Here is a 25,957-nt window from a genome sequence, read left to right on the forward strand (position 1 = left end):
GAAATCAATGTTAGTGGGTCATATCCAGCATTTAAAAATGAAAAGGATTAAAATGGAAAATGCTGCCAGTGCTGAAGTCCAGGACACCTTGGCTGAAATCATGCTCCAGCAGCAGAAGAGCCAGTGCTGCCAATCCTCAGTGCAATGTCGAATGGGTGAACCTGAGCAGGAAGCAGAAAGATCCCTCTCTAGTCCTCAGAGCTGGTGCACAGAAGAAAACAAAATGAACCCGGTCTCTGCCTGAATAACCAAAAGGCTTACGGAGGCAAATGAGGAAATGGCTCAGTTTGCTGAGAGTACTAAGACCTGGCCCTTCCCAGATGTGCTGGGGGGCTACTCGTCCTGCCGCACACAGGGTCCCAGTGCCCTGGCCTGTGACCTGGGACATACGGCAGCAGTCCCAGGGGCACCTTCAGACATGAGGCGGCACTGCAGCTTACAAAAGATGCTGCCACACATTCTCTGCATGAACTTCCAAGGCCCTCTCAACAACTGCCAAATTCAAAACACTCGACACTTTTCACCTCTGCAGTGACACCTCATCAGACATCCACGCCGATCCCAAAATGCTTTGGCGGTGATCCAAAACAATACCAGTGAAGTTCAAGTTCGAAGCGGCTCTGCCCTCCCACACGTGGCATGGGACTGGGCATAGAGCTAGGACCTTTGGACTTGATTACGGCTTCCCACTGGAGGACAGACAATGAAAAGCCAGCAGTAGTCACTCAGAAACACCTGATTGAGGGCCAGCTCTAAAGCCATACACAGGTTTGACCCAAAGAGGAGGAACGTATTTTAACTACCCTAAGTGTTATGTTCTTAAACATAAAAACTTCACCTGATCATATGCATGCCATTCTTCTTAGAGATAGAATTATTGTATTTTATGACTATTGGTATAGTTTTAAAAATTGTGTTTTAAGTCAGGCTTTCCCCCTCCACTCTTTCAAAGATTGAACTTTGAATATGAAATAGGCCTTACCCATCATGTGAACTATTTACCCTCTATCTGAACTTCAGGTTGAAAATTTGTTTTTGTTACTAATGTAATGGCTTCTTTGGACAAACCACTAAAGTGTTAGAAGAACAAATGAAAAAAAAAAGAGAAAGAAAACAGTAGAGCTCAATGACTATAAAGGTAAGTATTGTTTCATGAACATTTAATTTTCCTTTGTTACGTATTCCTCTATTCAACAAGTGAAATGGATTTTTTACTGCAAGTTGCAGTTCAAACAAGTGAAAAGGCCATGAGGATCCCTGCCTGAGTTAAAGAGGCTGGAAAGACAATTACTGCATTCCCCCCAATCCTTGCAACTCTGGATATGAATTAGGTTTTGCCAATTCGCTGCATCGTGCAAGGTTAAGAGTGTAGACATTGGACGTAGGCTATTTCAGTGCCTCCTGGTTTTGCTCCTGGCAGTCACGGCTATGCAGACATTGGGTCTTTAGGTAGCAGCACACCAGGCCCAGGAAGGAGCTCAGAGGCTATTAGGAAGGCAGGCATTCCCCATGTTTGGCCAGGGTGAGCCCAGGAGGTGAGCAGGGCCTGAGAGCGACCAGCTATAGAGCAGGGGACTCAATCTTTGCCTTTCCCAGGCCTGGGAGGCTGCTCCATGTGGTCTAGGTGGGACGGCCAACCTCCTGCCATAGGAGTGAGCCCACCTCTGGCCCTGGGGCAGGAAGACAGCTGTCCCCCTGATGACTGGTGGCAGGGCTGGAGTGGGCAGCAAGGTAGATTGCGATCTTATTAATACTCCAAAATTCCTTTTTGAAAAAAAGTCATCAGGCCCTCAGAAATTACGTGCCCTCTGGAAGTCCTCCTGACTACATATTTGCAAATGTCACACGGCACATTTACCTGCTATTCCATTGCATCCAAAAAAATGAATGCATATTTGCTTTATTTGACTATTCAATTCAATTTCTTCCTGTAAACAGTAATCACACCTGACACGTGCCAGGCTGGCAGCCTGCTGCTGGGTGCTGCATGAGACTGTCCCTGAGGAACAAGCTGGGGGGCTGGGAGCACACATGACGATCGTCTCAGCCTTCCAGTTAGATGAGCTCCTGGAGGCAGCAAGAACTCCGTTCTCTGGGACCACCAGGAGTGGCCCTGTCAAGCCTGTCTTCAGCCATGGGGTAATTCTCAGCTATATCCCCTCAGTTATGATAAATTCCTTTCATACCATAGTAATTCAGAAATTCTCCGTAATAATAGGTGATCAATGGTGATGGGGGGTGGGGCAGCTGTAATGCCACAAAAGCTACCAAGTTCTGTTCCGTGTGCTAAAAAGGACCACGTGTTTCCTACAACTGCAAATTGGTGTGGAAAAGATTGGTACAATGTAAGGATTTTTTCCTAACAAAACTGGGACAGACCTGGCAGAATACACACAGTTTCAAACTGGTCTCAACCCTGCAGACAGGTAAGGCTTGGGGTATTTTCAAGGTGAAGGTCCTGGGGGTGGGTGGGGAGAACATTCTGTTTATTCCAAGAAGCAGGACAGTGGCCTGAACCAGGTTTTGTGGGTCCTGAAACAAATAATAGGATGGGTGCTCTGAAAAAAAAAACAGCATGGAAAGTGAGAGGTGAAGTTTAAGCTTCGTCGGCTTATCAATGCAGGGAAATGTCACTGTCTGAAGTGCAGGAAGATGCCGTTGCTTCGAGGCCCTACCTTCCCTCTGGCTGCATGTGGACAAATAAAATGAATTATCACCTATTTCAAGTATTAGTATGCTGCCGTTTCCATAGATACCTGATGACAATTATGTCTCCTCACATGTTTCAGATGCTGCTTGGACAGTCTCTGACACAGTGAATTCTTTGCCTCTAATGCAACTGCCATGATTCTGTCATCATTTTATTCACTGACAAATGTTTTGTAAACTCATCCTTTGAAATTTCTTATAAGGACACCAGTCACATAGGGCTTGTCCTACTCTAGTGGGATCTCATCTTAATTTCATTTGTGAAGTCTCTATTTCCAAATAAGGTCACATTCTAAGATGCTGGGGGTTAGGGCTTCAACATATCCCTTGGGCGGAGTGTGGGGTGTGGGGGACACAGTTGAACTCATAACAATTGGGTTCAATGACTTTCCTGGGCCTGACAGTCAGAGCAAAATCTTTTCCATCTCTTTATATAATCTATCCTGGAATACCATCCACTACTCATTCATGAGTCTGAAAAACTGTAATTTAGCAAATCTGTACTGAGGAACGAGTCAGTGGCCCCAGGGCATTGTACTGGGGAGAGCAGCGGAGAAGCTGTGCCTCTGGAAAGCACCCTGGGCTTTCCATCTAGAGGAGTGAGGGACCTAAAGTGACTGCAATAAAATATTCAAGGCTTTAGGACAGAAGTCAGCACAGGGCACCATCTGTCTCTTGAATGTTCCCCAGAGATACCATATATAATAGATGTATAATCTGAAATATAGGATAATAGATGTGAAAAAAGAATGCTTTGAGCTGTTGAAGACAGGAAGTATAAAGATGAAATATTTATGTCCTGGAGATTAATAGACAAAGGAGGTATCTCCCACAGAGCAACTAAACTGCAAACTCTTTGGGACAATGGAATGAGGAAAGAGGATCTGATGGAGTATGAAGTTCAACAGGAACATACTCTATTGGATATGCATACCTCTGAAAAATCCATTTATAATTTGACTAACAAGAGAAGGGAAATAATTCTTCAATATTCACCAATAATACACTTTTGGGTAGGAATCTTATGGAAAATGCTCTTGAATTCAATCACTATTTTATTCACTTGATGCAATGTTACTGAATGTACTGAATACCAGAGCATATCTTATAGAAGGGAAAAAACCTAAGTCGTTTTTATCAGTCAAGGTTCTCCAGAGAAATCCAGTAATACTAAGAAATTTATTAAAATAACTGGCTCAAGCAACCATGAGGATTGGCAAGTCCAAATTCTTTAGGGAAGGCTGTACATTGGAAACTCAATGAAGGTGAAGTTGCATTTTCCCCAGGAGAAGCCACAAGTTGGAAATTCCAATGAAGTCTTGTTGAATTCCCCAGAAGTTGGTTTGGTGAAGTAGAGATGGACATTCTTTCATATTTCTAAAGCCCTCAGTTCTGGCTTTAAGATCTCCAACTGTTTGGATAAGGAGACTCCCCTCATTGCTGAAGGCAAGCTCCTTTGTTAATTGTAGGTGCAATCAGTTGGAGATGCAATCAACTGACTACATATGTATATCCATCTGTGAAGATCTATACAGTGACAATCAGGTCAATGCTTGCTTGACCAAACCACTGGACACAACAACCTGCCAAAGTGACACAAGAAATTAACCATCACATCCTCCTATGATCGAGAAACATTCAATTTAATCGGGATGCATACAAAATGACACATGTCTGCAAGGTGATTCAGAAAGTGTCATGTTTAGCAAACTAGTTTATCTGAAAATTCTATTTAAAAATCTTATTTTTTACTTCTGGTATATAACTCAGGGCTTGGTACATAGTATGAGTTCCATAAATATTTACTAAACCTGACTAGATGGTGACACTGTGGAGTAAGTATCCCAGAAAAACATGTTCTTAAGCTTAAACCATTCCTGTGGGTGTAACCTCACCCAAAGTAAACAAGACTTTGGATGAGGTTACTTCAATTAAGGTGTGACTCAGCTGAATCAGGCAAGATAGCTCTTAATTCCTATTACTGAAGGCCTTATAGGGAAGGCCACAGAGAGATAGAAAGTCACAGGGTAGCAGCCAGAAGCTGGAAATCAACAAAATAGAGAACCCAGGTGGGGTTTGCACATGCATTGCCATGTGATAAAAAAGCCAAGGACCAAGGATTGCCAGCAGTCAGCCCTAGAATGCCAGAGTCCTGTAGAAGAAAGTATCACCCTGATGATGCCTTGAGTTTGAACTTCTCCTAGCCTCAAAACCATGAGCCAATAAATTCTCATTGTTTAAGCCAACTGATTGTATTGTATTTGCTTTAGCATTCAGGGAACTAAAACAGATAGGGTAAATACATTCGTTAATACTATTCTGAAAGCTTTGATGAGGGCTCAGAAGATGTCACTTAACATGGAACTTCAGTTTGATATTGATTCCTGAGCTGTATCCTGAATGATGAGGTGAAATCAACCAAGTGTACTGGATAGCTGCATTTGGGCCCCTGGACGAAGCTATGCCTGAAGCCTATTAGAAATGGGACTCAGGCTGGTCTAAAGCTGATCTGGGAGAAGGATTATATGCCTTGGGAGTTGTTTGCAGTTTCTTGCACTTGTTGGCTGGCAAGTACAAAGCCATAGTCTTTCAAATAATGAGGAGGAGACAGATGTACATAAACATCCCATGTGAGAAAGGCAAAGCGTTCCTCAAAGAATCCTACCAGATCTTAGAGACAGATCTCAGCCCAGTCAGGCCATATCATTGGCAGTGAGAGACTTCACTGGAAGCTGGCACCTCCACAGGGCTCTGGGTCCTTGTTTCTGTGTTCCTTGGAGGGTATTAAATAGTATAGTTTCTCTAAGTTAAGAAAACGCATTTCCCCACATCTCCACATGTCTTTCCATGGATCACATCACAGTCCTGCTGTGATAATTGTTGACAGCTCTTCCTGACCTTGAATATTTCTGTAACATGAAGCCAATAGGAGTTGTTTCCAAATGTCCTTGTCAAGGCCAATAGGAGTTGGGCTTCCAAATGCATCTTGAAACCAAAAGAGACTGTGAACTGACATTCCACTGAGGAAGAGAAGGCTCAGGCCACCCAATGGAGGGAGGAAAGTGTGATGAGGGATGGGCTTTGAAGAGCATGGTGAGTTGAAAAAACGTCATTAATCTATATAGCATAAAGATTAGGTATACTAGCTCTGGAACAAGACTGCCTAGATTTGAATACCAACTCTGCAACTTACTAGCTACTACTTAACCTCTCTGTTTATCAATTTCCTGATCTATAAAAAAGATAAAAGCACTACCCTCCCAAAAATAGGGTGGGCAATGGTAGCTGAGTGGCAGAGTTCTTGCCTGCCATGCTGGAGATCTGGGTTCAATTCCTGGTGCCTGCCCACGCTAAAAAAAAAAAAAAAAAAGGACTCCCCACTTTATAGGGTTGTCCTGAGGATGAAATGAAATAATATTTGCAATGCATGTATTACAATAAGCACATAATAAATGCTCTATGAAAATTAGAAGATTAATTATTGATAATTCCACAGAGGAGTTTGGTTTTTTTTTTTAGCATGGGGAATGAGGAAAGAATGGTTCTGCTTTTATACTAAATGCAATGGAAAGTCAAATGGAGGTGTTATATGCATGGAAATGACCTGAGAAAGTTTCAATTTTAGAAGGCTCTCTCTGAAGAGAGTTAAGGAGGTGTTACAGTGATCCAGGAGGATGAAGTGATATTAGAAAGGGGGTTGGGGGGCTGTGATGTGAGAGATGGTCTGGAAGGAGAGCCAGCACTCATTTGTGACTGGATATCAGGGGGGATGGAGGGCAAGAGCTGGTATGGGCTTGGAGGACTGGTGGAAGGGAGTACATTCACTAAGTAGGGATACTAAAGGAACACATGATCTGGGGAAGGAAAGATCGATGCTGGTTGAACAAAGAGAGGAGGTTGAAATGATTATTTCATCCTATGCCAGGTTTCTCATGGCCTTGAGATCAGAGTTTATAGAGTCTTAACTTTGTGGATTCCAACTACTAATCAAGAGGAGATTCAAATTTTTATAAGATCAATTTGGATCTTCTGGATTTTCATAAATAATTTATAGAATGGCATTGCATTACAGCAGAACTATACTCAGCTGACTTGCCAGCTTATCCTAGTGATGGACGTGTCATCAGTAAGCCGGCTGCTCACAGCTAGCTGTCTGGTCTACCCATCCCTGCCTGCTCCATCAGTTGTGTCATGTCCTTATAAGAGGCAGCTGGGTTTGTTTCCAAATCTGTTTATATTAGTTGTATTTACTATTGCTACAACCAAATTTAATCAGGCATGGAGTAAACAACAAAAATATGAGTGTTCAAAGAAAGAGAGCTTTTGTTTTTATTAAAAAAAACAAATTAAGTGCAGTGCAATGGTGGCTCAGTGGCAGAATTCTCGCCTGCCATGCCAGAGACCCGGGTTTGATTCCCAGTGCCTGCCAATGCAATAATAATGATAATAATAATAAGTTAAAAGCTTTGGAAATTCTTAGAGTTCCATTGCTAAAAAGATTGCTTTGGACTTAGGTATTTGGGGCAAGGTATTTTCAAAAGATGAATAATAGAAAACTACTGTTCTGAAAGTGTCAAGTCATTTCTTCTCTTTTATAGTCAGTCCATTTTGGGTGTGGTTTGTCCAAAATAGAGGACTCTGATTGATGGACCCACACTCAAAGAACTTCCCCCCAAATTAGCAAATGAATGTACATTTCCATGTTTACAGCTAAAATAAACTATTTTAGGCATGCATCATTGTTCTTGTTTGCCAGCTGCCAGAATGCAACACACTAGAAATGGACTGGCTTTTAATAAAAGGGGATTTATTTTGTCAGTTCTTCAGAGGAAAGGCAGCTAACTTTCAACTGAGGTTCTTTCTTACATGGGAAGGCACAGGATGGTCTCTGCTGGCCTTCTCTCCAGGCCCCTGGGTTCCAACAACTCTCCCTGGGGTGACTTCTTTCTGCATCTCCAAAGGCCTGGGCTGAGCTGCAAGTGCTGAGATGAGGAATGCTGAGCTGCTTAGGCTGTGCTACGTTGTGCTCTCTCATTTAAGCACCAGCCAATTAAGTCAAATGTCATTAATTGCAGCAGGCACGCCTCCTAGCTGACTGCAGATGTAAATCTGCAGATGAGGTTCACGTACCATTGGCTCATGTCCACAGCAACAGAACTAGGTGCCTTCACCTGGCCAAGTTGACAACTGAATCTAACTACCACAATCATTTAAAAATAATTTTGTCTTGCTCTATTCTACTACCACCCCATTCTCTTTTGAAACATGCCTTCTACTATATAATATACCTTCTCTGCAGGATTTTGTAGTTTGGACTCTGTTAGGTTTCCAATTCCAATTTCTTTAGTCAAAATTCCTTGAATGGATTTATGAGATAACCACCCCTCTCATCCCCCCCCAACACCGAGTAGCTGCTCAGATGTTCCCAGGTTTCTCCAGGCTCCATCAAAGGTAATGAGAATCCTGACAGCGGTTAACTTCTATTAGAACTGCCTCTGGACATGCTCATTGTATGCAGATGAATGCAGGGTGATGGCCTCCCTTCGAATCCAGGAGAGTGTTTAAAATTAGTTAAAATTAGCTTGTCCGTGGAATCGCAATCAGAATAAGAACAAAAATAGCCAGTAGGAACATGGAAGTAGCTATGAAACTCAGGATCTGGCCCAGCTGGTTCCGAAGCAGGATAAAATAGGACGGCTATAAGCCCCTGTTTTCCTATTCAGCTCTGAAAGAGTTAACAGACAACCGCAAGTCCCTTCTTTCTTAACTAGCTCCAAAGGAACTAACACAGAGCTGCAGACTTCCTGGGACAAAACTTTTCCTTAAGTCCCCAAACCTCTGCATACCAAAAAAGACTAAAATTCTGGGCCCAAAATAAATTCTTCGTTAATGATAGGAAGCATAGGGTCATAAAGATTGTTAACCATCTGTCCAAAGACAAATTTAAGGTATGTGAAAACAAACCACGAATTTTGCTAGTTATCTCCTCCCAGGACATAGAACAAAGAAGACACCTATATTCTAACATTCCTATGGAAACCTGCCACCAGTCAACTTTCCTATAGGACAAGCTAAGTCACTCCACTGCATGTGTCTCTCCCTTAGGATGGCCGCTTAACCTCTCTAACCTGTAGTCTCTCTCCTTCTCTTTAATCAACTTTACTACGTAATCCTAGTGACCCTCTTGTTTCTAAATTCCTTTAGTGCTGAGACTCACGAACCTGGATCAGGGCTCGGCTGGTACCAGTGCAAGCAGGGACGGATTACAGTCCAACAGCTAAAAGACCAACCGTGAGCCCCAACTTGCATCTATACCAGCCAGTGGGTCAGGTGCTTTCCATCTGTGATGGTTCATATCCTGTGTCAGCTTGGCTAGGTTATGATGTCCACCTGTTTGCTCAAACACTGACCTAACTGCCACGTGGTGATACTTCATTGATGGGGCAGCATCTATACTCAGTTGAGATTAAGGAAAGGAGAGTACCCTCAATGATGTGGGTGTGCCTTATCCAGCCAGTTGGAGGCCTTAAGAGAGAGAGAACTGAGGGTTCCAGGGATCAGAAGGAATTCTGCCTCAAGCCTGACCCTTCCATATCTTCCTAAGTTTCCAGCCTAAGGAATTCAGTCTTACGACTTTAACATCACTCTTACTGGAATTAGCAACCTCCAGTCTGTGCCCTACAGAATTTGGACTTGCCAACCCCTATAATCACATGAGCAAATTATAATAAATATCCATGTAGAGAAACAGAAACAACGATATATATCAGTCTGGGAAAACCCTAACTGATACACCGTCTGCTGCCTGTTTTCCTTATGGCAATCTTGAGATGTAGGAATCATCATCTTCAAAGATGAGGAATCACAGATTCAGAGAGTTGGACTGGCACCCCAAGGTCACCCAGTAAAACCAGGGGTCACGTTCAGATTTGTCCATTTTCAAGCCTTCATTCCTTCCACCATGCCAGGATATGCAAATATAGAAATGGAAATATTGCAAAGAAACAGGGAGCCAGATGGGATGTAAGAGTTGGTGTCCCACCCAGAGGAGATAAACTGACACCTTTGAGTAAATTCAGCTTTCGAAGAAGGTGAAAGGCCGTTAGCACTAGGCCTCTGCTCACTGCTCAAAATCTTACACGCATTTAAAGGGACTCACGGTGCAGTCAAACAAGACAAATGTGAAAAAAAATCTTAATTAAAAGTTTCTAAATGCCAAGGAAAAATAAATATAACTTTTAGTTTGAAGCACTCGAAGAGGTTCTTTAAGTGTGTGGGGGGATGTGAGCATCAATTTGGGGGAATTGGTGAGATTTTCACAGAAATAGCCCTAACATTTGTATAGCTATTTACAGTTGAAATAACAGTCTTTCAGACATTATGCTATTTGTCTCTCAAAACACCCCCACGGGTATGTCAGGCACTACCATTTCTAATTGAGACATGAGGAAACTCACAAAGTAGTTTGACAATGTTCACAGAGTCACACCAGTGAGTTGGAAATAGAAATGGGCTGAACACATAGGTCAGCACTGCCCGGTAGAAATACAATGTAAGTCAAATGTGCAATTTCAAATATCCTGGTAGCCACATTCAACACAGCAAAAAGAAACAAGTTGAAACTTATTTTAATCGTATATTTTATTCAATCAATTACATACCCCCAAATTTTCATTTCAGCTTATAATCAACACATACAAAGTTATTAATAGATATTTTTACATTCTTTTTCATGCTGTCTTCAAAATTTGGTGTGTATTTTATAGTACAACACATTCTAATTAAGAGCAGCCACTTTTTTTTTTTTAATTTGCCTGGGCAGGCACCAGGAATTGAACCCGAGTCTCTAGCATGGCAGGCAAAAACTCTGCCTGCTGAGCCACTGTGGCCTGCCCAAGACTCATCACATTTTAAGTATTTGATAGCTATATATGGCTAGTGCCTACTATTTTGGACATAGTAAAATTTTTCCGATTTCTATCCCAGTGTCTTTTGCTTTACTAAACTAACTCACAATGAGAGAGTGAGATCATGCAAAGGAAAGAGTAGAAGTCTGTATATTTACTATTCAGGATCCCCTAGGAGGGACTCAGTGTCGGCATTTCTAAAGAGATGATGGAGGAGAGTTCAATGAGTTCAGAACCCCAATGATAGATGGTAAAACACACCATGTCCAGGAAGAGTGGGAAGACAAGTATATCCCTGGAGCCTAGCAAGCCCTGTAGCCACAGGGAGGGCTTCTTGATAGGAGATGTGGCAGAAAATCACAGCTGCTGCCAATCCATAGCCCAACAGGCTGGGAGTTGAGGTGATAAAAACTCTGACCTCTCTGACCTCCCACTTTCTAGTTTCCTTCCAGTGCCTTCCATTGGCCAAACTTGGCCAGAAGTCAGAGTTCTGACTAAGGGAGCCTGTTGATGCAATCCATAAAGGTCAGCCTCACAGAAAGGCAAAGGAGGATGGGTACTGGATCTAGAGGGCAAACAGGAGCGGCCAGCAAAAAATTCAAACCACAGAAGTGTGGGGTATGTTTGCTGATCTGAGTTGAGTGCTGGAACATAAGGAGGAAGGTAGCAAGGGACATGGCTGAAAACTTTGGCTGGGGCCAGGAAGCAGGTGGACGGGCTGTGATGCTGTGTAAATGAGTGTGGACTGTATTCCACAGGGAGTAACACTCCATGGGGAGTACTGAAAAATTAGAATTGGGGATACTAAGAAGGTGATCCTGGAGAGCATTACACCCTGTGCTGGGTTTGAGGTGTGAGTTTGTCCCATGCCCCACCTTTCAAATGAACCAGCTGAGAAATGGATTGTTCTAGTTTGCTAGCTGCTGGAATGCAATATACCAGAAATAGAATGGCTTTTTAAAAGGGAAATTTAATAAGTTGCTAGTTTACAGTTTCAAGGCCGAGAAAATGTCCCAATTAAAACAAGTCTATAGAAATGTCCAGTCAAAGGCATCCAGCCAGGGAAAAATACTTTGGTCCAAGAATGTCGATGAAGTTCAGGTTTTCTCTCTCAAGTGAGAAGGCACATGGCGAACACAGTCAAGGTTTCTCTCTCAACTGGAAGGGCACATAGCAAACACGGCGTCATCTGCTAGCTTTCCCTCCTGGCTTCCAGTTTTATGAAGCTCCCCAGGAGGCGTTTTCCTTCTTCATCACCAATGGTTGCTGGCTCATGGACTCTCTACTTTGTGATGCTGCAGCATTCTCTGCTTTCTCTGAATCTCCTTCATTCTTCAAAATGTTTCCTCTTTTATAGGACTCCAGAAACTTATCAAGACCCACCCAAATGGGGGGTGACATGTCATCACCTAATCCAGCTTAATAACCACTCTTGAATATAGGTAGAGTTGTGTGGAAAAATTAGATCATAGAGACATGCTGTCTAATATGGAAACATTAGCCACATATGGCTATTTCTATTTAAATTTAAATTAATAAAAATGAAAAAAATTAAAAATTTAATTCTGAGTCACACTAATCACATTTCATGTGCTGCTTAATAGTCATATGTGCTTAGTATTTATTGGATAATGCAGGTATAGAACATTTCCATTATCATGGGAAGTTCCATCAGATAGCACAGTTTTAGAGTATAATATATTGAGGGAGAATGATGGTAAAAATATATCTTTTTCCTTTGAATATTGACAATGTAAGAAATGGAACAGGGAAAAACAGATGCTTGCAGGGATGAGATGATCAAGAAGATGCCTCTAGGTGAAATTCTTATTTACTCTTTAATATTCTGCTGAAGCAACCTTCTACCCAGACTGAAGTCATTTATATAAAGGTGAAATTGGACAGGCAGATGCAAGAAATGAAAGATAGTTCTTAATTGCCAAGGAGAGATTGAACTCCAAGTTTTGGAGGTAAAGGAGAGTATACCCCAAATATTTATTCCTGATTATTTTTGAGTAAAAGAATATTTGAAAAACACAATTAGTAGGGCCCATTTATGTGTGGACTATGTCTACCTATCTTCAGCTCGGGTTTCTCCCCTTCTAGACCCACAGTTATTGTGAAGAATACAAGTGAAATGCACATCCCATTTTCAAAGAGTTTGTCATGTAGAAAAAAGGGTAAGGCAAGAGCACAGCAGAGGTAGAAAGAGATGACTGCCTTGAAGAAATGTACAAATGAAACACACAGATCACAGCTGGGAGTGTCACAGAGGGCCTTTGTGACTGAGTTGACATTTGAGCTCAGCTTTAAAGGGAAGTTAAGGTTTCAAGATGACAGAGAGGGTCATACCAGTTAGGGAGAGGAGCCTAAGCAATGACATGAGTGTGGGAAAGTAAGAAGAATGTATAGAGAAACAGTGAATATTCCACTATAAAACTAGAGAACAGTGAATGTGAAATACATTAGCAGATAAGGATGAACATGAAGGCAGGTACATGGGTGGCCTTGAATATCTGAGATGGAGAATAGGAGGAAAATAGTTTGATGGTAGAGGATTCAAGGTATTTTGGGATTATAGTGAGTCAGGTCATCTTTAACGCTGCCTTGCATGGATGAATAAAGGAATAAAAAAATGGATAAACAAGTGGAAGAAAGAATGACAAGACTCTGTCTTATTAGTTAAAAGTATCCATAGCTTTAATAATTCCCCAGATGCTTCAGGGCACCAAGATGAACCAAACCAATCAATGAAGAACTTAGATGAAACCTAACTTTCTCACCCACTCCATTGTCCAAACCACTCCCTTACACCAATATTGTCTAACAAAGCTATTTCAGTTGAATGGAATTGCTTTTATACAGCTACAACATCTGCTGCATTTAAAAATAATCTTCCTGCTGCTGCAACATATGGCACCATCGGAATCTTTACTCCAGTGCCCTGAGAGATTTGAGACACTTCAAAATACCATGATTACCATAAGGAGATTTAGGCAGTTCTCAAAGCGAAAAAAAATCCCACAATTAATTCATTTTAATATTTAAAATAAATATATGCCATTTGAGTGGCATTACAAAGATCATTATAATAAGAAGTCAATTCCCTAAAGAGAGATGCTCCAAGTTGTGGCATGCAGACGGAAAATTCCCCTAGCAGCTCTGTACTGGATGTGTGGTTGGCTTGTCCAGTCTCTCCAATTGGATGAATCCCCCTCCCCCAAATATTTAATGGGAGTCAAATGGCACGGGTTTCTTAACTTTTACAGAGCATTTGAAGTCAAGAGCTAAAGATTGACATCAATTCAATTTAGTTACATAAAACTTAAGCAGAAGATCTAATACTACAGACACTGTGCTAGACAGACACCAGAAAATCAAACATGAGTTATAGACACTTTAAGGGTTCTTAACTGGTGATGAAGAGAGAGAAATGCAAACCAGGAAATGTCATAAAGTGTGACACGTGCTATATTAGAATTAGCGTCCAAGGATTGCTGGGAGCAAAAGGAAGCCATCTCAACCCAACTTGGGGAGGTGAGAGCAAGCCTCATAGAGGAGGGGATACCGGAGCAGAATTTTCAAGGAATAGAAGGACTTTAGGAGGAAAATGAGCTTTATAGGCTGAAAGAACCACTCAGCACAGGCAGAGAAGTGAAATAGGAGCTCAGGGAATGGATAGTCATTTGGTATAGTGTGAAAGGAGAGTGTGAGAACCCAGGGGGGCGTGAACAGGGGCTGGATTCTGCAGAACCTGTTGGGCCATGCATGGGGGTTTGGCTGCAGAAAAGAATGACATCACTGTCACAGTCATAAAGTTGAGAGACCCCTTCAAGGAGCTTAGTTAGAAACCTAATTTAGAAGAGACTTTGAATAAAGCCTCTTAACATTTGCTCTTCTCTCCTGCCTGCTGTTCTCTCCAGAACTGGGCCTGTTTCCAAGCATCTCATCATGGATGGGACCCCCATGCAACAAGCGGCATGGTTCATAGACCACTTAGCAACCACCATTAAATACCAATGATCCTGGTTTTTCAAAAGCACATATTCCACCCTGGTTTTCAGCACTGCTAGATGGGATTCATAGAAGAATGAGCCATGGGATACCCTTGAGCTACTCATAGTATACCCTAAAATATGTAAAGATGATTGAGATTGTATAGAGAGATGTAATAGACTGTCCATTTTTTTGTATGCACTTTGAACAATGCCTGGTCTACAGTTCCTATTCAGTAAATACTTTTAAATAGAAAGTTGCAGTGTTGTCCCATTGAAGAAAGCACACAACTTTGCTGGAGGGTATCAGAGAGGACCTACTGTTCAACATTGTTGTCCTTCAGTGGATCGTATGTATCATGCCATCAATGTCTTTGTGCTTTTATTTCTTCCCTCTCTTCGAGTATATAAAGTCCTGCTCGTTCTCTAGGCCCTTTCAGAGAAAGAAGGACTGAGCCTTATTTGTCCCTGTATGTGCATCATGAATGTGTGGAGAGAGCTATAAATGGATGAACAATCATGGGAAAGCTCATAATTGCCCCAGCAAACTATATTCTCCCTCTCTTCAGGATGTTTCCATGGCTTTTTGCTCTGTGTGGGGTATTTTTCACCACTTCTATACTGCGCTAAATCCTATTCATCATTCGAGTATCAATACAAGCATCAGTTTTTCTAGGAAGACTTGTATAGGTCTCCAGTTTAGGTTTGAACAACACACTGTTGCCACAGGTGTCTTTATGTTCACCTTTCTCCTTCTCTACCTGCAAAGTCTGAAAGGTCAGGGAGTGAGTGTTAGTTACCATTGTGTTCCTAATACCTGGCAGAGTTCCTGACACATGATAGGCCCTCAATAAATAACTGAATTCATCTTTGAATGAATTAGGTCCTTTAAAATTTTTCTCTAAAGCCTACCATGAGATAAAGCCAGTACTTAAAAATCTACCATTTCTGTGCAATTTGGTCTCTTTGGGTTCTGCATTCATAAGGCAAAAAATGCCATTAGTCTCCCTTGGGATAATTAGTCAAGGAAAAGTTATCTGTCATCACTTGGTAAAGAATGTCTAATAGTCATGTCATTGTAATAGGCTCTGATAAGAGGTAAATGGGGACAAATTTGGTAATGACACCTGATATTTTAAAATATATGGAGCCTAATGATAAATTTCAATTGTTGTACACCTGGGATAAGCAACATCCTACTTTCCTCTATATAAATAACCTTACGTTGGGGTTTCCAGTTAGACAATCCAATCCATAAGTTCTCAAATGAATCCTCCTGGTACTGAGCCATGCTGGCTGATTCATATAATCATTATGCACAAAAATAGTGATATAAGAACATTATACTCAATATTTCTCACCATGAAGGAGAATCTGTGGGAATGGTATCATTATTCTCTGATACAGATGGAGAAACAAAAACTCAGTGGGGTAAAGCCACAAAGCTAGTAAATAACCAAGCAAAGATTTCAAATCCAGAGTGGTATTGTTTGAAAGCCTGTGCCTTCTCTGCTGGACTGCACTGCCCATCTACCATGAGGGAAGTACTCAAGGATGATAGAACCCTGAAGCAGAGATCAAATATTAACGGAAAGTAACTTTAGCAATGACTGACATAAAGCCAGCTACATGGCAGATACTTTCCTGGTTTGGGGTAGGGGAAGGAGGATGATTAATATAACAAAAATACTTTGTCAAATTTGTGGACATAGGACTATAACAGGTCTACAGCTTTTTTTTTTTTTTTTTTTTAACGTGGGTAGGCCCCTGGAATCAAACCCGGGTCTCTGGCATGGCAGGTGAGAACTCTGCCACTCAGCCACTGTGGCCCGTCCTACAGCATAGTTTACTTCATTTTCAGGACAAAGAATCTTTCATCAAAGGATAGTCTTTTTTGTTTTGCTTTTCATCAATAAAAACAATAAGGCCGACATAATATTGCACTGCTTTTATAAATATTATCTCATTTGAGGCAAATACAATGCAGAAGAGGAAGATACTGCCCCCACGCTTGAATTGAAAAACCAACTGAGAAACCAAATCAGTTAGGTGGCCCAATTAGGAAGTAAGAGAGTTGTAGTATGAACTCTGATGGACTTTTCACTATATTCTAGTGGTCATTTGTTCTTACCTCTGTATATTGGAATTTTCTTTATCTTTTCCCACCAACTTAAAAAAAAGATGAAAGCAAATGAGGAAAGATCCCTCCACCATATTAGTTTACTAGATAGAGTACAGCGATTCCCAGGTACCCAACTTGAAGGATGAGGTATAACATGGCAATAATGTTCAGTGTCTGTCGTATTTTATAAATACTGTATAAGAGGCTGAGTATTCTGACTACTCACCCACAATTGCAGTTCTGGTTGCGATAGAGCATAGAAAACAGCTGAATAAATAAATTATTAATGTGGCCGCAGTCTCTGAATTGGCACAGATCCCATGGAAAGGGTGATGTGTCAGTCTGGCAACATCTCTGTTTTTCAGGGGAACACACTACATAGTCCTGGGAGAGAGCCATGTTTATAGTACAAGGTCCTTTCTTTCTTAGAGTTTTATTTCTAACTATTCTATAAGGATATCACATGGCATTTATAGTAAAATAATTATGAGGTTCTGAAATAGCTATAGATGTTAACTTGCAAGTTTCCTAATTCTGAATCCTGCAAAATTCATATAAGATCTGGAAATCCTGCCATTTCCTCTCTGCTCTTGTGATAACATATGACAGAAGGAGCTGCCTCCTGCCAAGTCCCACCCTACCTGTCCTCCTCCATTATCACTCAGACCTGGCCTCACTCACATCACAGATCCATGCTTTACTGATGATTTGATCAAATTAAGAAGAGGAAAGTATTGAGTCTTTCACCACTATCTTATAATTTCTCAAACCACAAGTATATCTCCATGCATATAACTTAAAAGTCTAGTATGGCAGAACTAATATATCTGTTGGGCCAAGAATTACCCAAAGCATAAAACTTTAGGAAGTTATTTGTTGATTCTAAAGCCACTTTTAAAAACATTCCTGATATTCTTCTTTGAAAATTACTTTCAGAGGCAAAGGTATATAAGACTTTTAAATATATGAATAGCTTCAGTAAAGGGACTATTTACTTTTTGAAAGCTAATTTCATTTCTGGGAAGCACATCACTTGAAGCTAAAGCTATTTTTCAATGCACCCAATCAGAATGGCCAAGTAACCGACTTTATCTCAACTTTTCCAAACTGAAGCACATCATCGCCCTTACCGGGCCCAACCTGTTTTTCTCACTGCGTCCCCTAATGTGCATTGGTACCATGTTGCTCAGGAATGAATGTCTACAGTGATCTCTTCTGAAAGTCAGGATGAGGCATTAGGGACTAGGTCTGTGCAGAACTCTTACCTGAGGTGACTATAACCGGAATGGCGAGGAAATGGATAATTGTATTCTAAGTAACAACTTGAAAGTCTCAGAGAAGGAGAGTAAGAGATGAAAATGCCAACGATTTTTAGGAACAATGGCCTTGTTCACAAACATAGATGCCAGCCAAAGGTGTCAGAAAAGTACTTTGTAGAGAGGATTGTTTCATTTTCTATGGGGAACAATGAACTGAGTTTGGAGAACAGGGCAACCCACTCTGACCTGCAAGCTGAACATCCGTACTTTAAACTCTGGAATCCCATGACAGAGACTTTGAGAGAACACATGCAAATCAGGATGTGTTTTGGAGAGAAACATGCCTCCACGTAACTTAGAGGCTGGCTAGGAGGTAAGCGGGTGAGTGGTACCTGTCTCTGGTTCTCCGTCTCTAGGCGCAGCCTGGCCTCCACACACCTGCGTGTCTCCAGGAAGGCTTGGCGCTGGGCCCGGTCCGACAGGTAACTGATGAAGATGCCAGCTGTGTTCATGCACACGAATAGCACTGCCTGGGCCACGACCTAAGCAGAATCACAAACACAGCCCGGTCAGGTGGTTAAAACAAGAGCAGTTTGGAAGGCAAAGAGAGAGAAAAGGAAATAACCATCTCACAGGCAAATCACAATGTAGTCATCCAAACCTTCTAATAACACTATTTATTATGAGTATTTATAGTCATTGAGGTGACTATCAAGTGCCACCCCCCTCCGAGAGCCCTCCCATGACATACTATCCAATTTAAAGCTTTCCCTGCTCCCCAAATTTGGGTCTGAACCTTGATTTGGAAAATGAGGTCAGAAAGAAGGATACCGTCAGCTTCTTCTCTCTTCCTCACTCTACCTCATTCACCTACTCACGAATGTCAAATTCTGGCCTTTAAATGGTTGGAGAAGCATGTGGGAAGATGAGGAAGGGGCTAATAAGAACCGGGACAGATATTAACTGCATGGCGTGCACTGCTGTACTTTGAATTTGGTGCTCTTGGGGCCTCTTAGTTAGAATCCCTTTTAAAATGTCCAAGTCTTGCTGTTTCTAACTCCAGAAAAATATCAAAATTTTCTACTGCTTTTCATCTCTTTTGCTATTTCTCTATTATCAGGCACCAAAATCTGGCTTGACTTTTAAATAAGGCTTTACTTTCAAACTTTCCTGCTTCCAAACTACTTCCCAGAGAAGACGAGCAGGCAGATTCTGGAAGGGAGTAAATATTTGCAAAAAAGGAGCAGCATGGTATGGGTTTCCCACCTTTTTTTATGGTGTTAGCCTGAGTTCAGACAATGGATGGCACATAGGGTATAGCTTAAAGTCCAACAGAAAACCCAGGTGGCCTGGAGAAGCAAAGAAGAGAGATAGGGACAACTATAGCTTTTGGAAAGTGTGGTGAAGATCCCCAAAAGAAGAGAGCATGTGAGGGAGATCCTTACATTCTAGGTATAAACTCTCCCATGAACTACACATGTACAGGGCAGACATTAAGAACCTGAGCAAAGGATAAAATAAAAGAAGTGACACTTGAACTGCAGTCCAAAAGACAGAGGTCATCATTTGATTCCAATCAAATTACTCACCTATAAAAGCAAAGCTAAAAATAAAAAACCACAACGTTTTCTAGATGAATGTTAGAGAATTCAGAATCCCGCTTACAGTAACACATCTATGACACAATGCAAAATTATGTGACAAATGCATAAACATGAAAATTGTGAACCAGTCACAAGAAAAGAAAAAATACAATCAACAGAGACCTATTCTCATGTGACCCAGATGCTGGAATTAGCAGGAAAAAAAATACACAGTAGCTCTTGCAATAGTGCTCTATGATGGAAAAGTAATTATGCTAGTAGTGAATCTTAGGAAATCTCAGCAAGGAAATATAAGTGAAAAAAAAGAAAAAGAAAAATACAGATCTGAAAGACAAACTTCTGAAATAAAAATATATAATAGAAGACTGCTGATGACCTAAACAGTCAACTTGAAGACACAACAACAGAATATAGCTATTCTGAAGAAGAGTGAGAAAAAGATAGAAAGTAAAAAATCTAGGGATCTGTAGGGCAATATCAAAAGGCTCAACATACAGGAAATGGGAGTCTCAGAAGAGAAGATAAAGAAGGAAAGGGGCAAAATAATTTATTTGAAGGAATCATTGCTGGCATTTAAAATAAAGATATTTAAAAGACACAGATTTACAGATTCTGGAAGCTTAGTGAAATCCAAGCAGGATAAATATACCCAAAACTATGTCTGGGCATGTCACAGTGAAACTGCTGAAAATTGAAGAAAATCTTGAAAGAGGTCAGAGAAAAATGTTATATATATATAGGGAAAAATGATTCAAATTACACAGACTTCTCATCAAAAACATTGGAAGCTAGAAAAGAGTGGATCAACATCTCTACTGTGCCAGGGGGAAAATCTGTCAGTACAGAATTTTATACGAAGAATTACAATGACATTTCAAATAAAAGTAAAATATTTGTTACCAGCAGACTCACTACAAGAAGTGTTAAAGGAAATTCTTTAAGCTAAAGAAAGATAATACCAGGTAGAAACTCAGATTTTCAAGAAGGAATGGGAGATAATCTGAAATGCTTAAATATCAGGTTATATATAAAAGGACTATGTAGCAGAATTCTTGCCTGCCATGCTGGAGACCTGGGTTCAATTCCCAGTGCCCGCAAAGGTGAAAAAAAAAAAGGACTATCTATTCTTCTTCATGTTTTAAAACCACATAAGAAATTTTACATAACACAGTTTTAAGATCATTGTTCTGCGTTTATAATGTTGATGAAAAACTATGATAGCTACAGAGAAGAAGAGGATGCTACAGTAAATGAACCCACATGGTATCAAGGTTTCTACATTTTATGTGAAATGATACAATATTAATTCTAAATAGACTGAAAATTTAAGAATGTATATTTTAATCTCTAAAGTAACTACTAAAAATATGCAAAAAGATATAGCCAAAAGCCAATAGATTAACATTACCTGCACAAAAACCTGTGCATGAATGTTCACAGTAGCATTCTTCACAATAGCCAAAAGGTGGAAACAACCCGAATGTCTAGCAATTTGTGACTGCATAAAAAATGTATATCTGTACAATGGAAATACTAATTAGTGATAAAAAGAACAAACTACTGATTATGTTACAGTAAAGATGAGCCTCAAAAACATGCCAAATAAAAGAATTCAGACACAAAATACCAAAATACCATATATTATATGATTCCATTTATATAAAATGTCCATAAAAAGCAAATCTATAGAGACAGAAAGTAGATTAGTGGTGGTCTGGGGATGGAAGTGGGAAACAGGACTGACAACAAAGAACCACAAGGGGTCCTATGAGGTGATGGAAATGTCCTAAAATTTGATTGTAGTTGACAAAAGCAATAAATTTAATTTATAAATCTTTAAATTGTGACATTAAAATGGGTGATCTTTATGATATACAGATTATATGTCATCTAAAGCTACTTTATAAAAGGCCAATAAATTATAATTAATTCTTAAACCCATTCCAATAATTCAAAAGAAAGAAGGGAAAATTAAATAGAAAAACAAAAATTAAAAATGACATCATTTTTACATTAAATATTAATGGTCTAAACTCTGATTAAAAGTGAAAATGTCAGAATGGACAGAAAAAAATTTAAATACAATGATATGCTGTCTATAAGGGGGAAATTTTAAATATAGAGACACTGAGATAGAAAGGCTATGAACAAGAAGACTGAAGTGTCTATATTAATACCGAACCTCAATACAAAAAGTGCTAGCACATATAAGGATGTAAGCTTCATAATGATAAAAAGGCCAATTCATCAGGAGGATATAACAGTCATAAATGCTCATAAGCTTAGAAATGAAACTTCAAAAGTAGATTAAGTAAAAATTGCAGAATTAAAGAGAGAAATAGACAATTCTATAATCTAATTGGAAAAGCTTTTAAATAGCTTTAGGTATAATTGATATAAAAAGCTATGCATATTTAAAATGCACAATCTGATAGTTTTGACATATAATCCATCAAACCATCATGACAATGAAGCCAATGAACATATCCATCACACTCCAAGATTCCCTCATGCTCTTTTAATCCATCCTTCCCAGCCCCACTCCCTCATCCTTAAGCAACCACTGGTCTGATTTTTGCCATTATGAATTAATTTTCTTTCCCCAGAGTTTTAAATAAATAGAATCAGTACAGTATGTACATATTTTTCCTCTTTGATCTGGCTTCTTTCACTCAGCATTATTTTGATGGTTGTTCATGAAGTTGTGTATATCAATAGCACATAATCTTTTTTATGGCTGAGAAGTATTATGATGTATGAATATACCACGATTTGTTTATCCAAACGTTGATGAACATCTGGTTTGTTTGCAGTTTGGTGCTAATAAATAAAAACCAGCAATGAAGATTCATGCACAAATGTTTGTATGGCTATGTATTTCCTTTCTCTTGGGAGTGGGATACCTAGGAATGGAATGAGAGGATCATACAAGTGCATGTTTACTGTTTAAAAAACCATCAACTGTTTTCTAAGCGATTGTAGAAATCTTTTACACTTTTACATTTCTACCAGCAGTGTACGAGAAAAACCAGCTGCAATTGCAACATTACCGTTTGCGCTTATGACACCACTCTTACTAATTGATAGACTTAGATAAAAATTCAATAAAGATATAAATGTCTGAATAATACTATCAACCATCTTCACCTATTGATATTAGTAGAAAACTGCTGCTACTAGTTGCAGATATACATTGCTTAAAAATGAACAATGCATGCTCATAGACTATGTACAGGGCTATGCAACAAGTCTCTATAAACGTATAGTATTTGAAATCACACATAATATGCTTTATGGTCACAATAAAATTAAATTAAAAGTAAGAAAAAACAAGAACTAGGAAAGCCGTAAATACTGGAGAATCAAACTATATATTTCTGATGTAATTCTTCAGTCAATGGTGACATGGTAAGGGAAATTGATAGTATATAAAACTGAAAGATAGTGAAAATCTCACATCATAAAATCTAGAGGATACAGCTAAAGCAGTACCTAGAGGGAAATATACAGCTTTATATGCTTGTAGTACAAACTACTTTCCAAGTTTTAATTCATGAAAGATATAAAATTCAGTATTTTCACATTTTAACATCATAGCTCCAAGATATACAATGCAAAATCTTATACAATGCCACGGAAATATTTCCATAACTACTATGATATTGGTATATTTTAGCAAAATTTTTAGCAGTTGATGAATCAAGCAGATAGAAATAAAATCATTAAAGTTAGAGACTATTTGAATAGCTCATATAATAAACAACATCGAAATTGAACAGGGTATCTAACAATAGAATAGTACAAATACTTTTTAGACTCATGTTGAATATGTTAGAAATATGATCTAGTGACTAGCCTCAGTAAAATTTCAAAGAACCAGTATCATATAAACCACAGTTAAGGACTGCAATGAAGTCAAGTTACAAAGCAACATAAAAAGATAACTAGAGCAACACCATAAATTTTGAAATTAAAAACATTTCTAAATAACATATGAACTGAATAATAAATCATAATGGAGATTTCAAAATATGTATATTCCAAAAATAGTGAAAATACTACTGAAGAAATCAGTAGTACTTGCAGAGTAATTTACAGTCATAAATGCCTCCCTAAAAACAAGAAGACTGAGAAAGAATGCACAGCCATTCAACTTAAGGATTTAGCAAAAGAATAACAGAATAAACCCAAGTTATATAAAGGGAAAAAGGTAAGGAAAAATAAGAGCAGAAATTAATGAAATAAAACGTTAGTCTACAATAGAGAGGCTCAATAAACTCAGGCATTTGTTCTTTGAAAATACTCATAAAACATAAACACTTCTTACTATTAATAAAAACAAAAAGGAAAAGTACAAATAAACAACATTAATGAGATATAGGACATACTTAAATATAGCACAGAAATTAATAATGAAATTATATTATAAAGCTTGATGCTAATAAAACATTAGATTGAATTGATATATTTCTAAAAATAAATCTTCCAAAATTTACTAAAGAATAAAAATTAAATAATGGAATTAGTAATTAAAAATCTTTCCACTAGTAAAGCAACAGGCCCAGATGGCTTCATCAGAGCATTCTACAAACAATTACAGAAGAAATCGTTGAAATCTTTCCTAATTTCTACCAGAGAAAGACAGAGAACACTGCTCAATGTGGTTTACAAGGATGGCATAACTCTGATACCAAAAAATATCACTCATGAACATGGAGTGCGAGCCCTACATGAAATCCAGCAAGGTACAGAAAAGACAACACAACTTGACCATACTGAATTTATCCCAGGAATCTAAGGATAGTTTAACATTATCAAATCAACTAGTTTACTGTTGATCTTTTACATATTTACAGCTTAAAAAAGAATTTCCTATTATATGGAGAAAAGGCACTGATGAAATTCAATATTCTTCATTTTAAAAAATATCTACTAGCCAATTAAGATCAGGAGTAAATTTTTTAGTCACCATGTAGGATTTCTACAGGAAACACACACACACACACACACACACACACACACACTTAAAGGAAACAACCTATGCACTGGAAAAATGTTGAAAGCATTCACTTCAATACTCGAATGACAGTTATTACCAAATATGTCCAATATCATTCTCAAGTGCTAGCCATTTCAATAGGATGAAAAATGAAATAAAAGTGATAAAATTGGAAAGGAAGAAATATATTTGCATTATTTGCAAATGATATGATTATCTATCTGGAATATTCAAAAAGCTCTATAGAAAAATTAAGAGAATTAATAAGAATTTAGCAATGATGCTGGATATAAAACAAAATAAAATGGCAAATACATTTCTATACATCCACAACAGGTATAAATACGATATGCACACACACACACATATATATATATACCTTTTATACTATATTGTAAAATCATGAGGTAACTAGAAAACGATCTATCAAAATATGTGTGGATATGCTAGGGTAACTCTTCAAAAGACATAACAACAAAAATGTGTGAGAGCTGTGGAAAAACTATAGTACAGGACTTTGCAAAGGACAGAAGGAGAGGCATGTTTGGCAAAGGAATGCTAACTGTCAACTGTGTAAATAGTACCCAATTGCTTTACAGCTTTAATATCATTGCCATGAAAATCCCATGTGGAATTTTTTAATTGGAACTTGAAAGAGGATTTGAAAGTATATCTGGAAGAATGTATGTGTTAGAACACCAAAGAAATCTTTTTTTTTTTTTTTTAAGAAAAGGAATTGGAAGCGGTACTTGCCTAGCCAGAAGGTAACATGCAATATCGTGCTCCAATAATTAAAACTCTGTGGCAGTAGAAGAAAACTCAACTGAAGAAATAGAATAGAAGAATTTATGTGGTCCAGAAATAGACCATTTAAAACATAATGACTTTGTATATGATACATATGGCATAATAATTTAGTGGGAAAAAGGGAACAGTTGTCCATAAAAGGATAATTTGTTAACTACTGGGGAAAATGGTAGCTATTCAGCTCACACTACATGCAAAAATAAATGCCAATAAATGAAAGAGCTAAATGTGGGAAATGAGGTGATAAAAACAGAAGCAAATCAAGAGGAACCTTCCTTTAATTTTCCAAGCACAAAAGCATGAACAAAGTCTCATGGTAAAAATAACTACTTTTTATTAAGGAAAGCAATCTCATTTATTTCTGATGTGAAGCTACATTACGGAATTATTTCTGGAAAGCAAATTGGCAACATTATGAAAAATTTTACTCATTTCTTTTGACCCAGTGACCCAACTTTTAGTTTCTTCCCTCTTTTTTTTGGTCCCAGGCGTGTGGCTGGGAATCTTTATATTTAGAAAGCCCCAAAGGGATCTGCTGCAGCCGGCCAGCGGTCA

At 39.0% G+C, this 25,957-nt stretch overlaps 1 protein-coding gene across 4 annotated transcripts in view; it reads right to left on the bottom strand.

The window, feature by feature from the left end:
• Positions 1–25,957, bottom strand: part of ADCY8 (adenylate cyclase 8) — a 241,915-nt gene that overhangs the window by 178,388 nt on the left and 37,570 nt on the right. For all 4 annotated transcript variants that reach the window (XM_077167672.1, XM_077167676.1, XM_077167674.1 and 1 more), the window contains exon 2: positions 18,385–18,534. In XM_077167672.1, the coding sequence (XP_077023787.1) occupies positions 18,385–18,534 (150 nt within the window). The remainder of the gene's footprint in view (positions 1–18,384; positions 18,535–25,957) is intronic.

This window comes from Tamandua tetradactyla, chromosome 6 (assembly GCF_023851605.1).
Source record: "Tamandua tetradactyla isolate mTamTet1 chromosome 6, mTamTet1.pri, whole genome shotgun sequence".
NCBI classification, from domain to species: domain Eukaryota; kingdom Metazoa; phylum Chordata; class Mammalia; order Pilosa; family Myrmecophagidae; genus Tamandua; species Tamandua tetradactyla.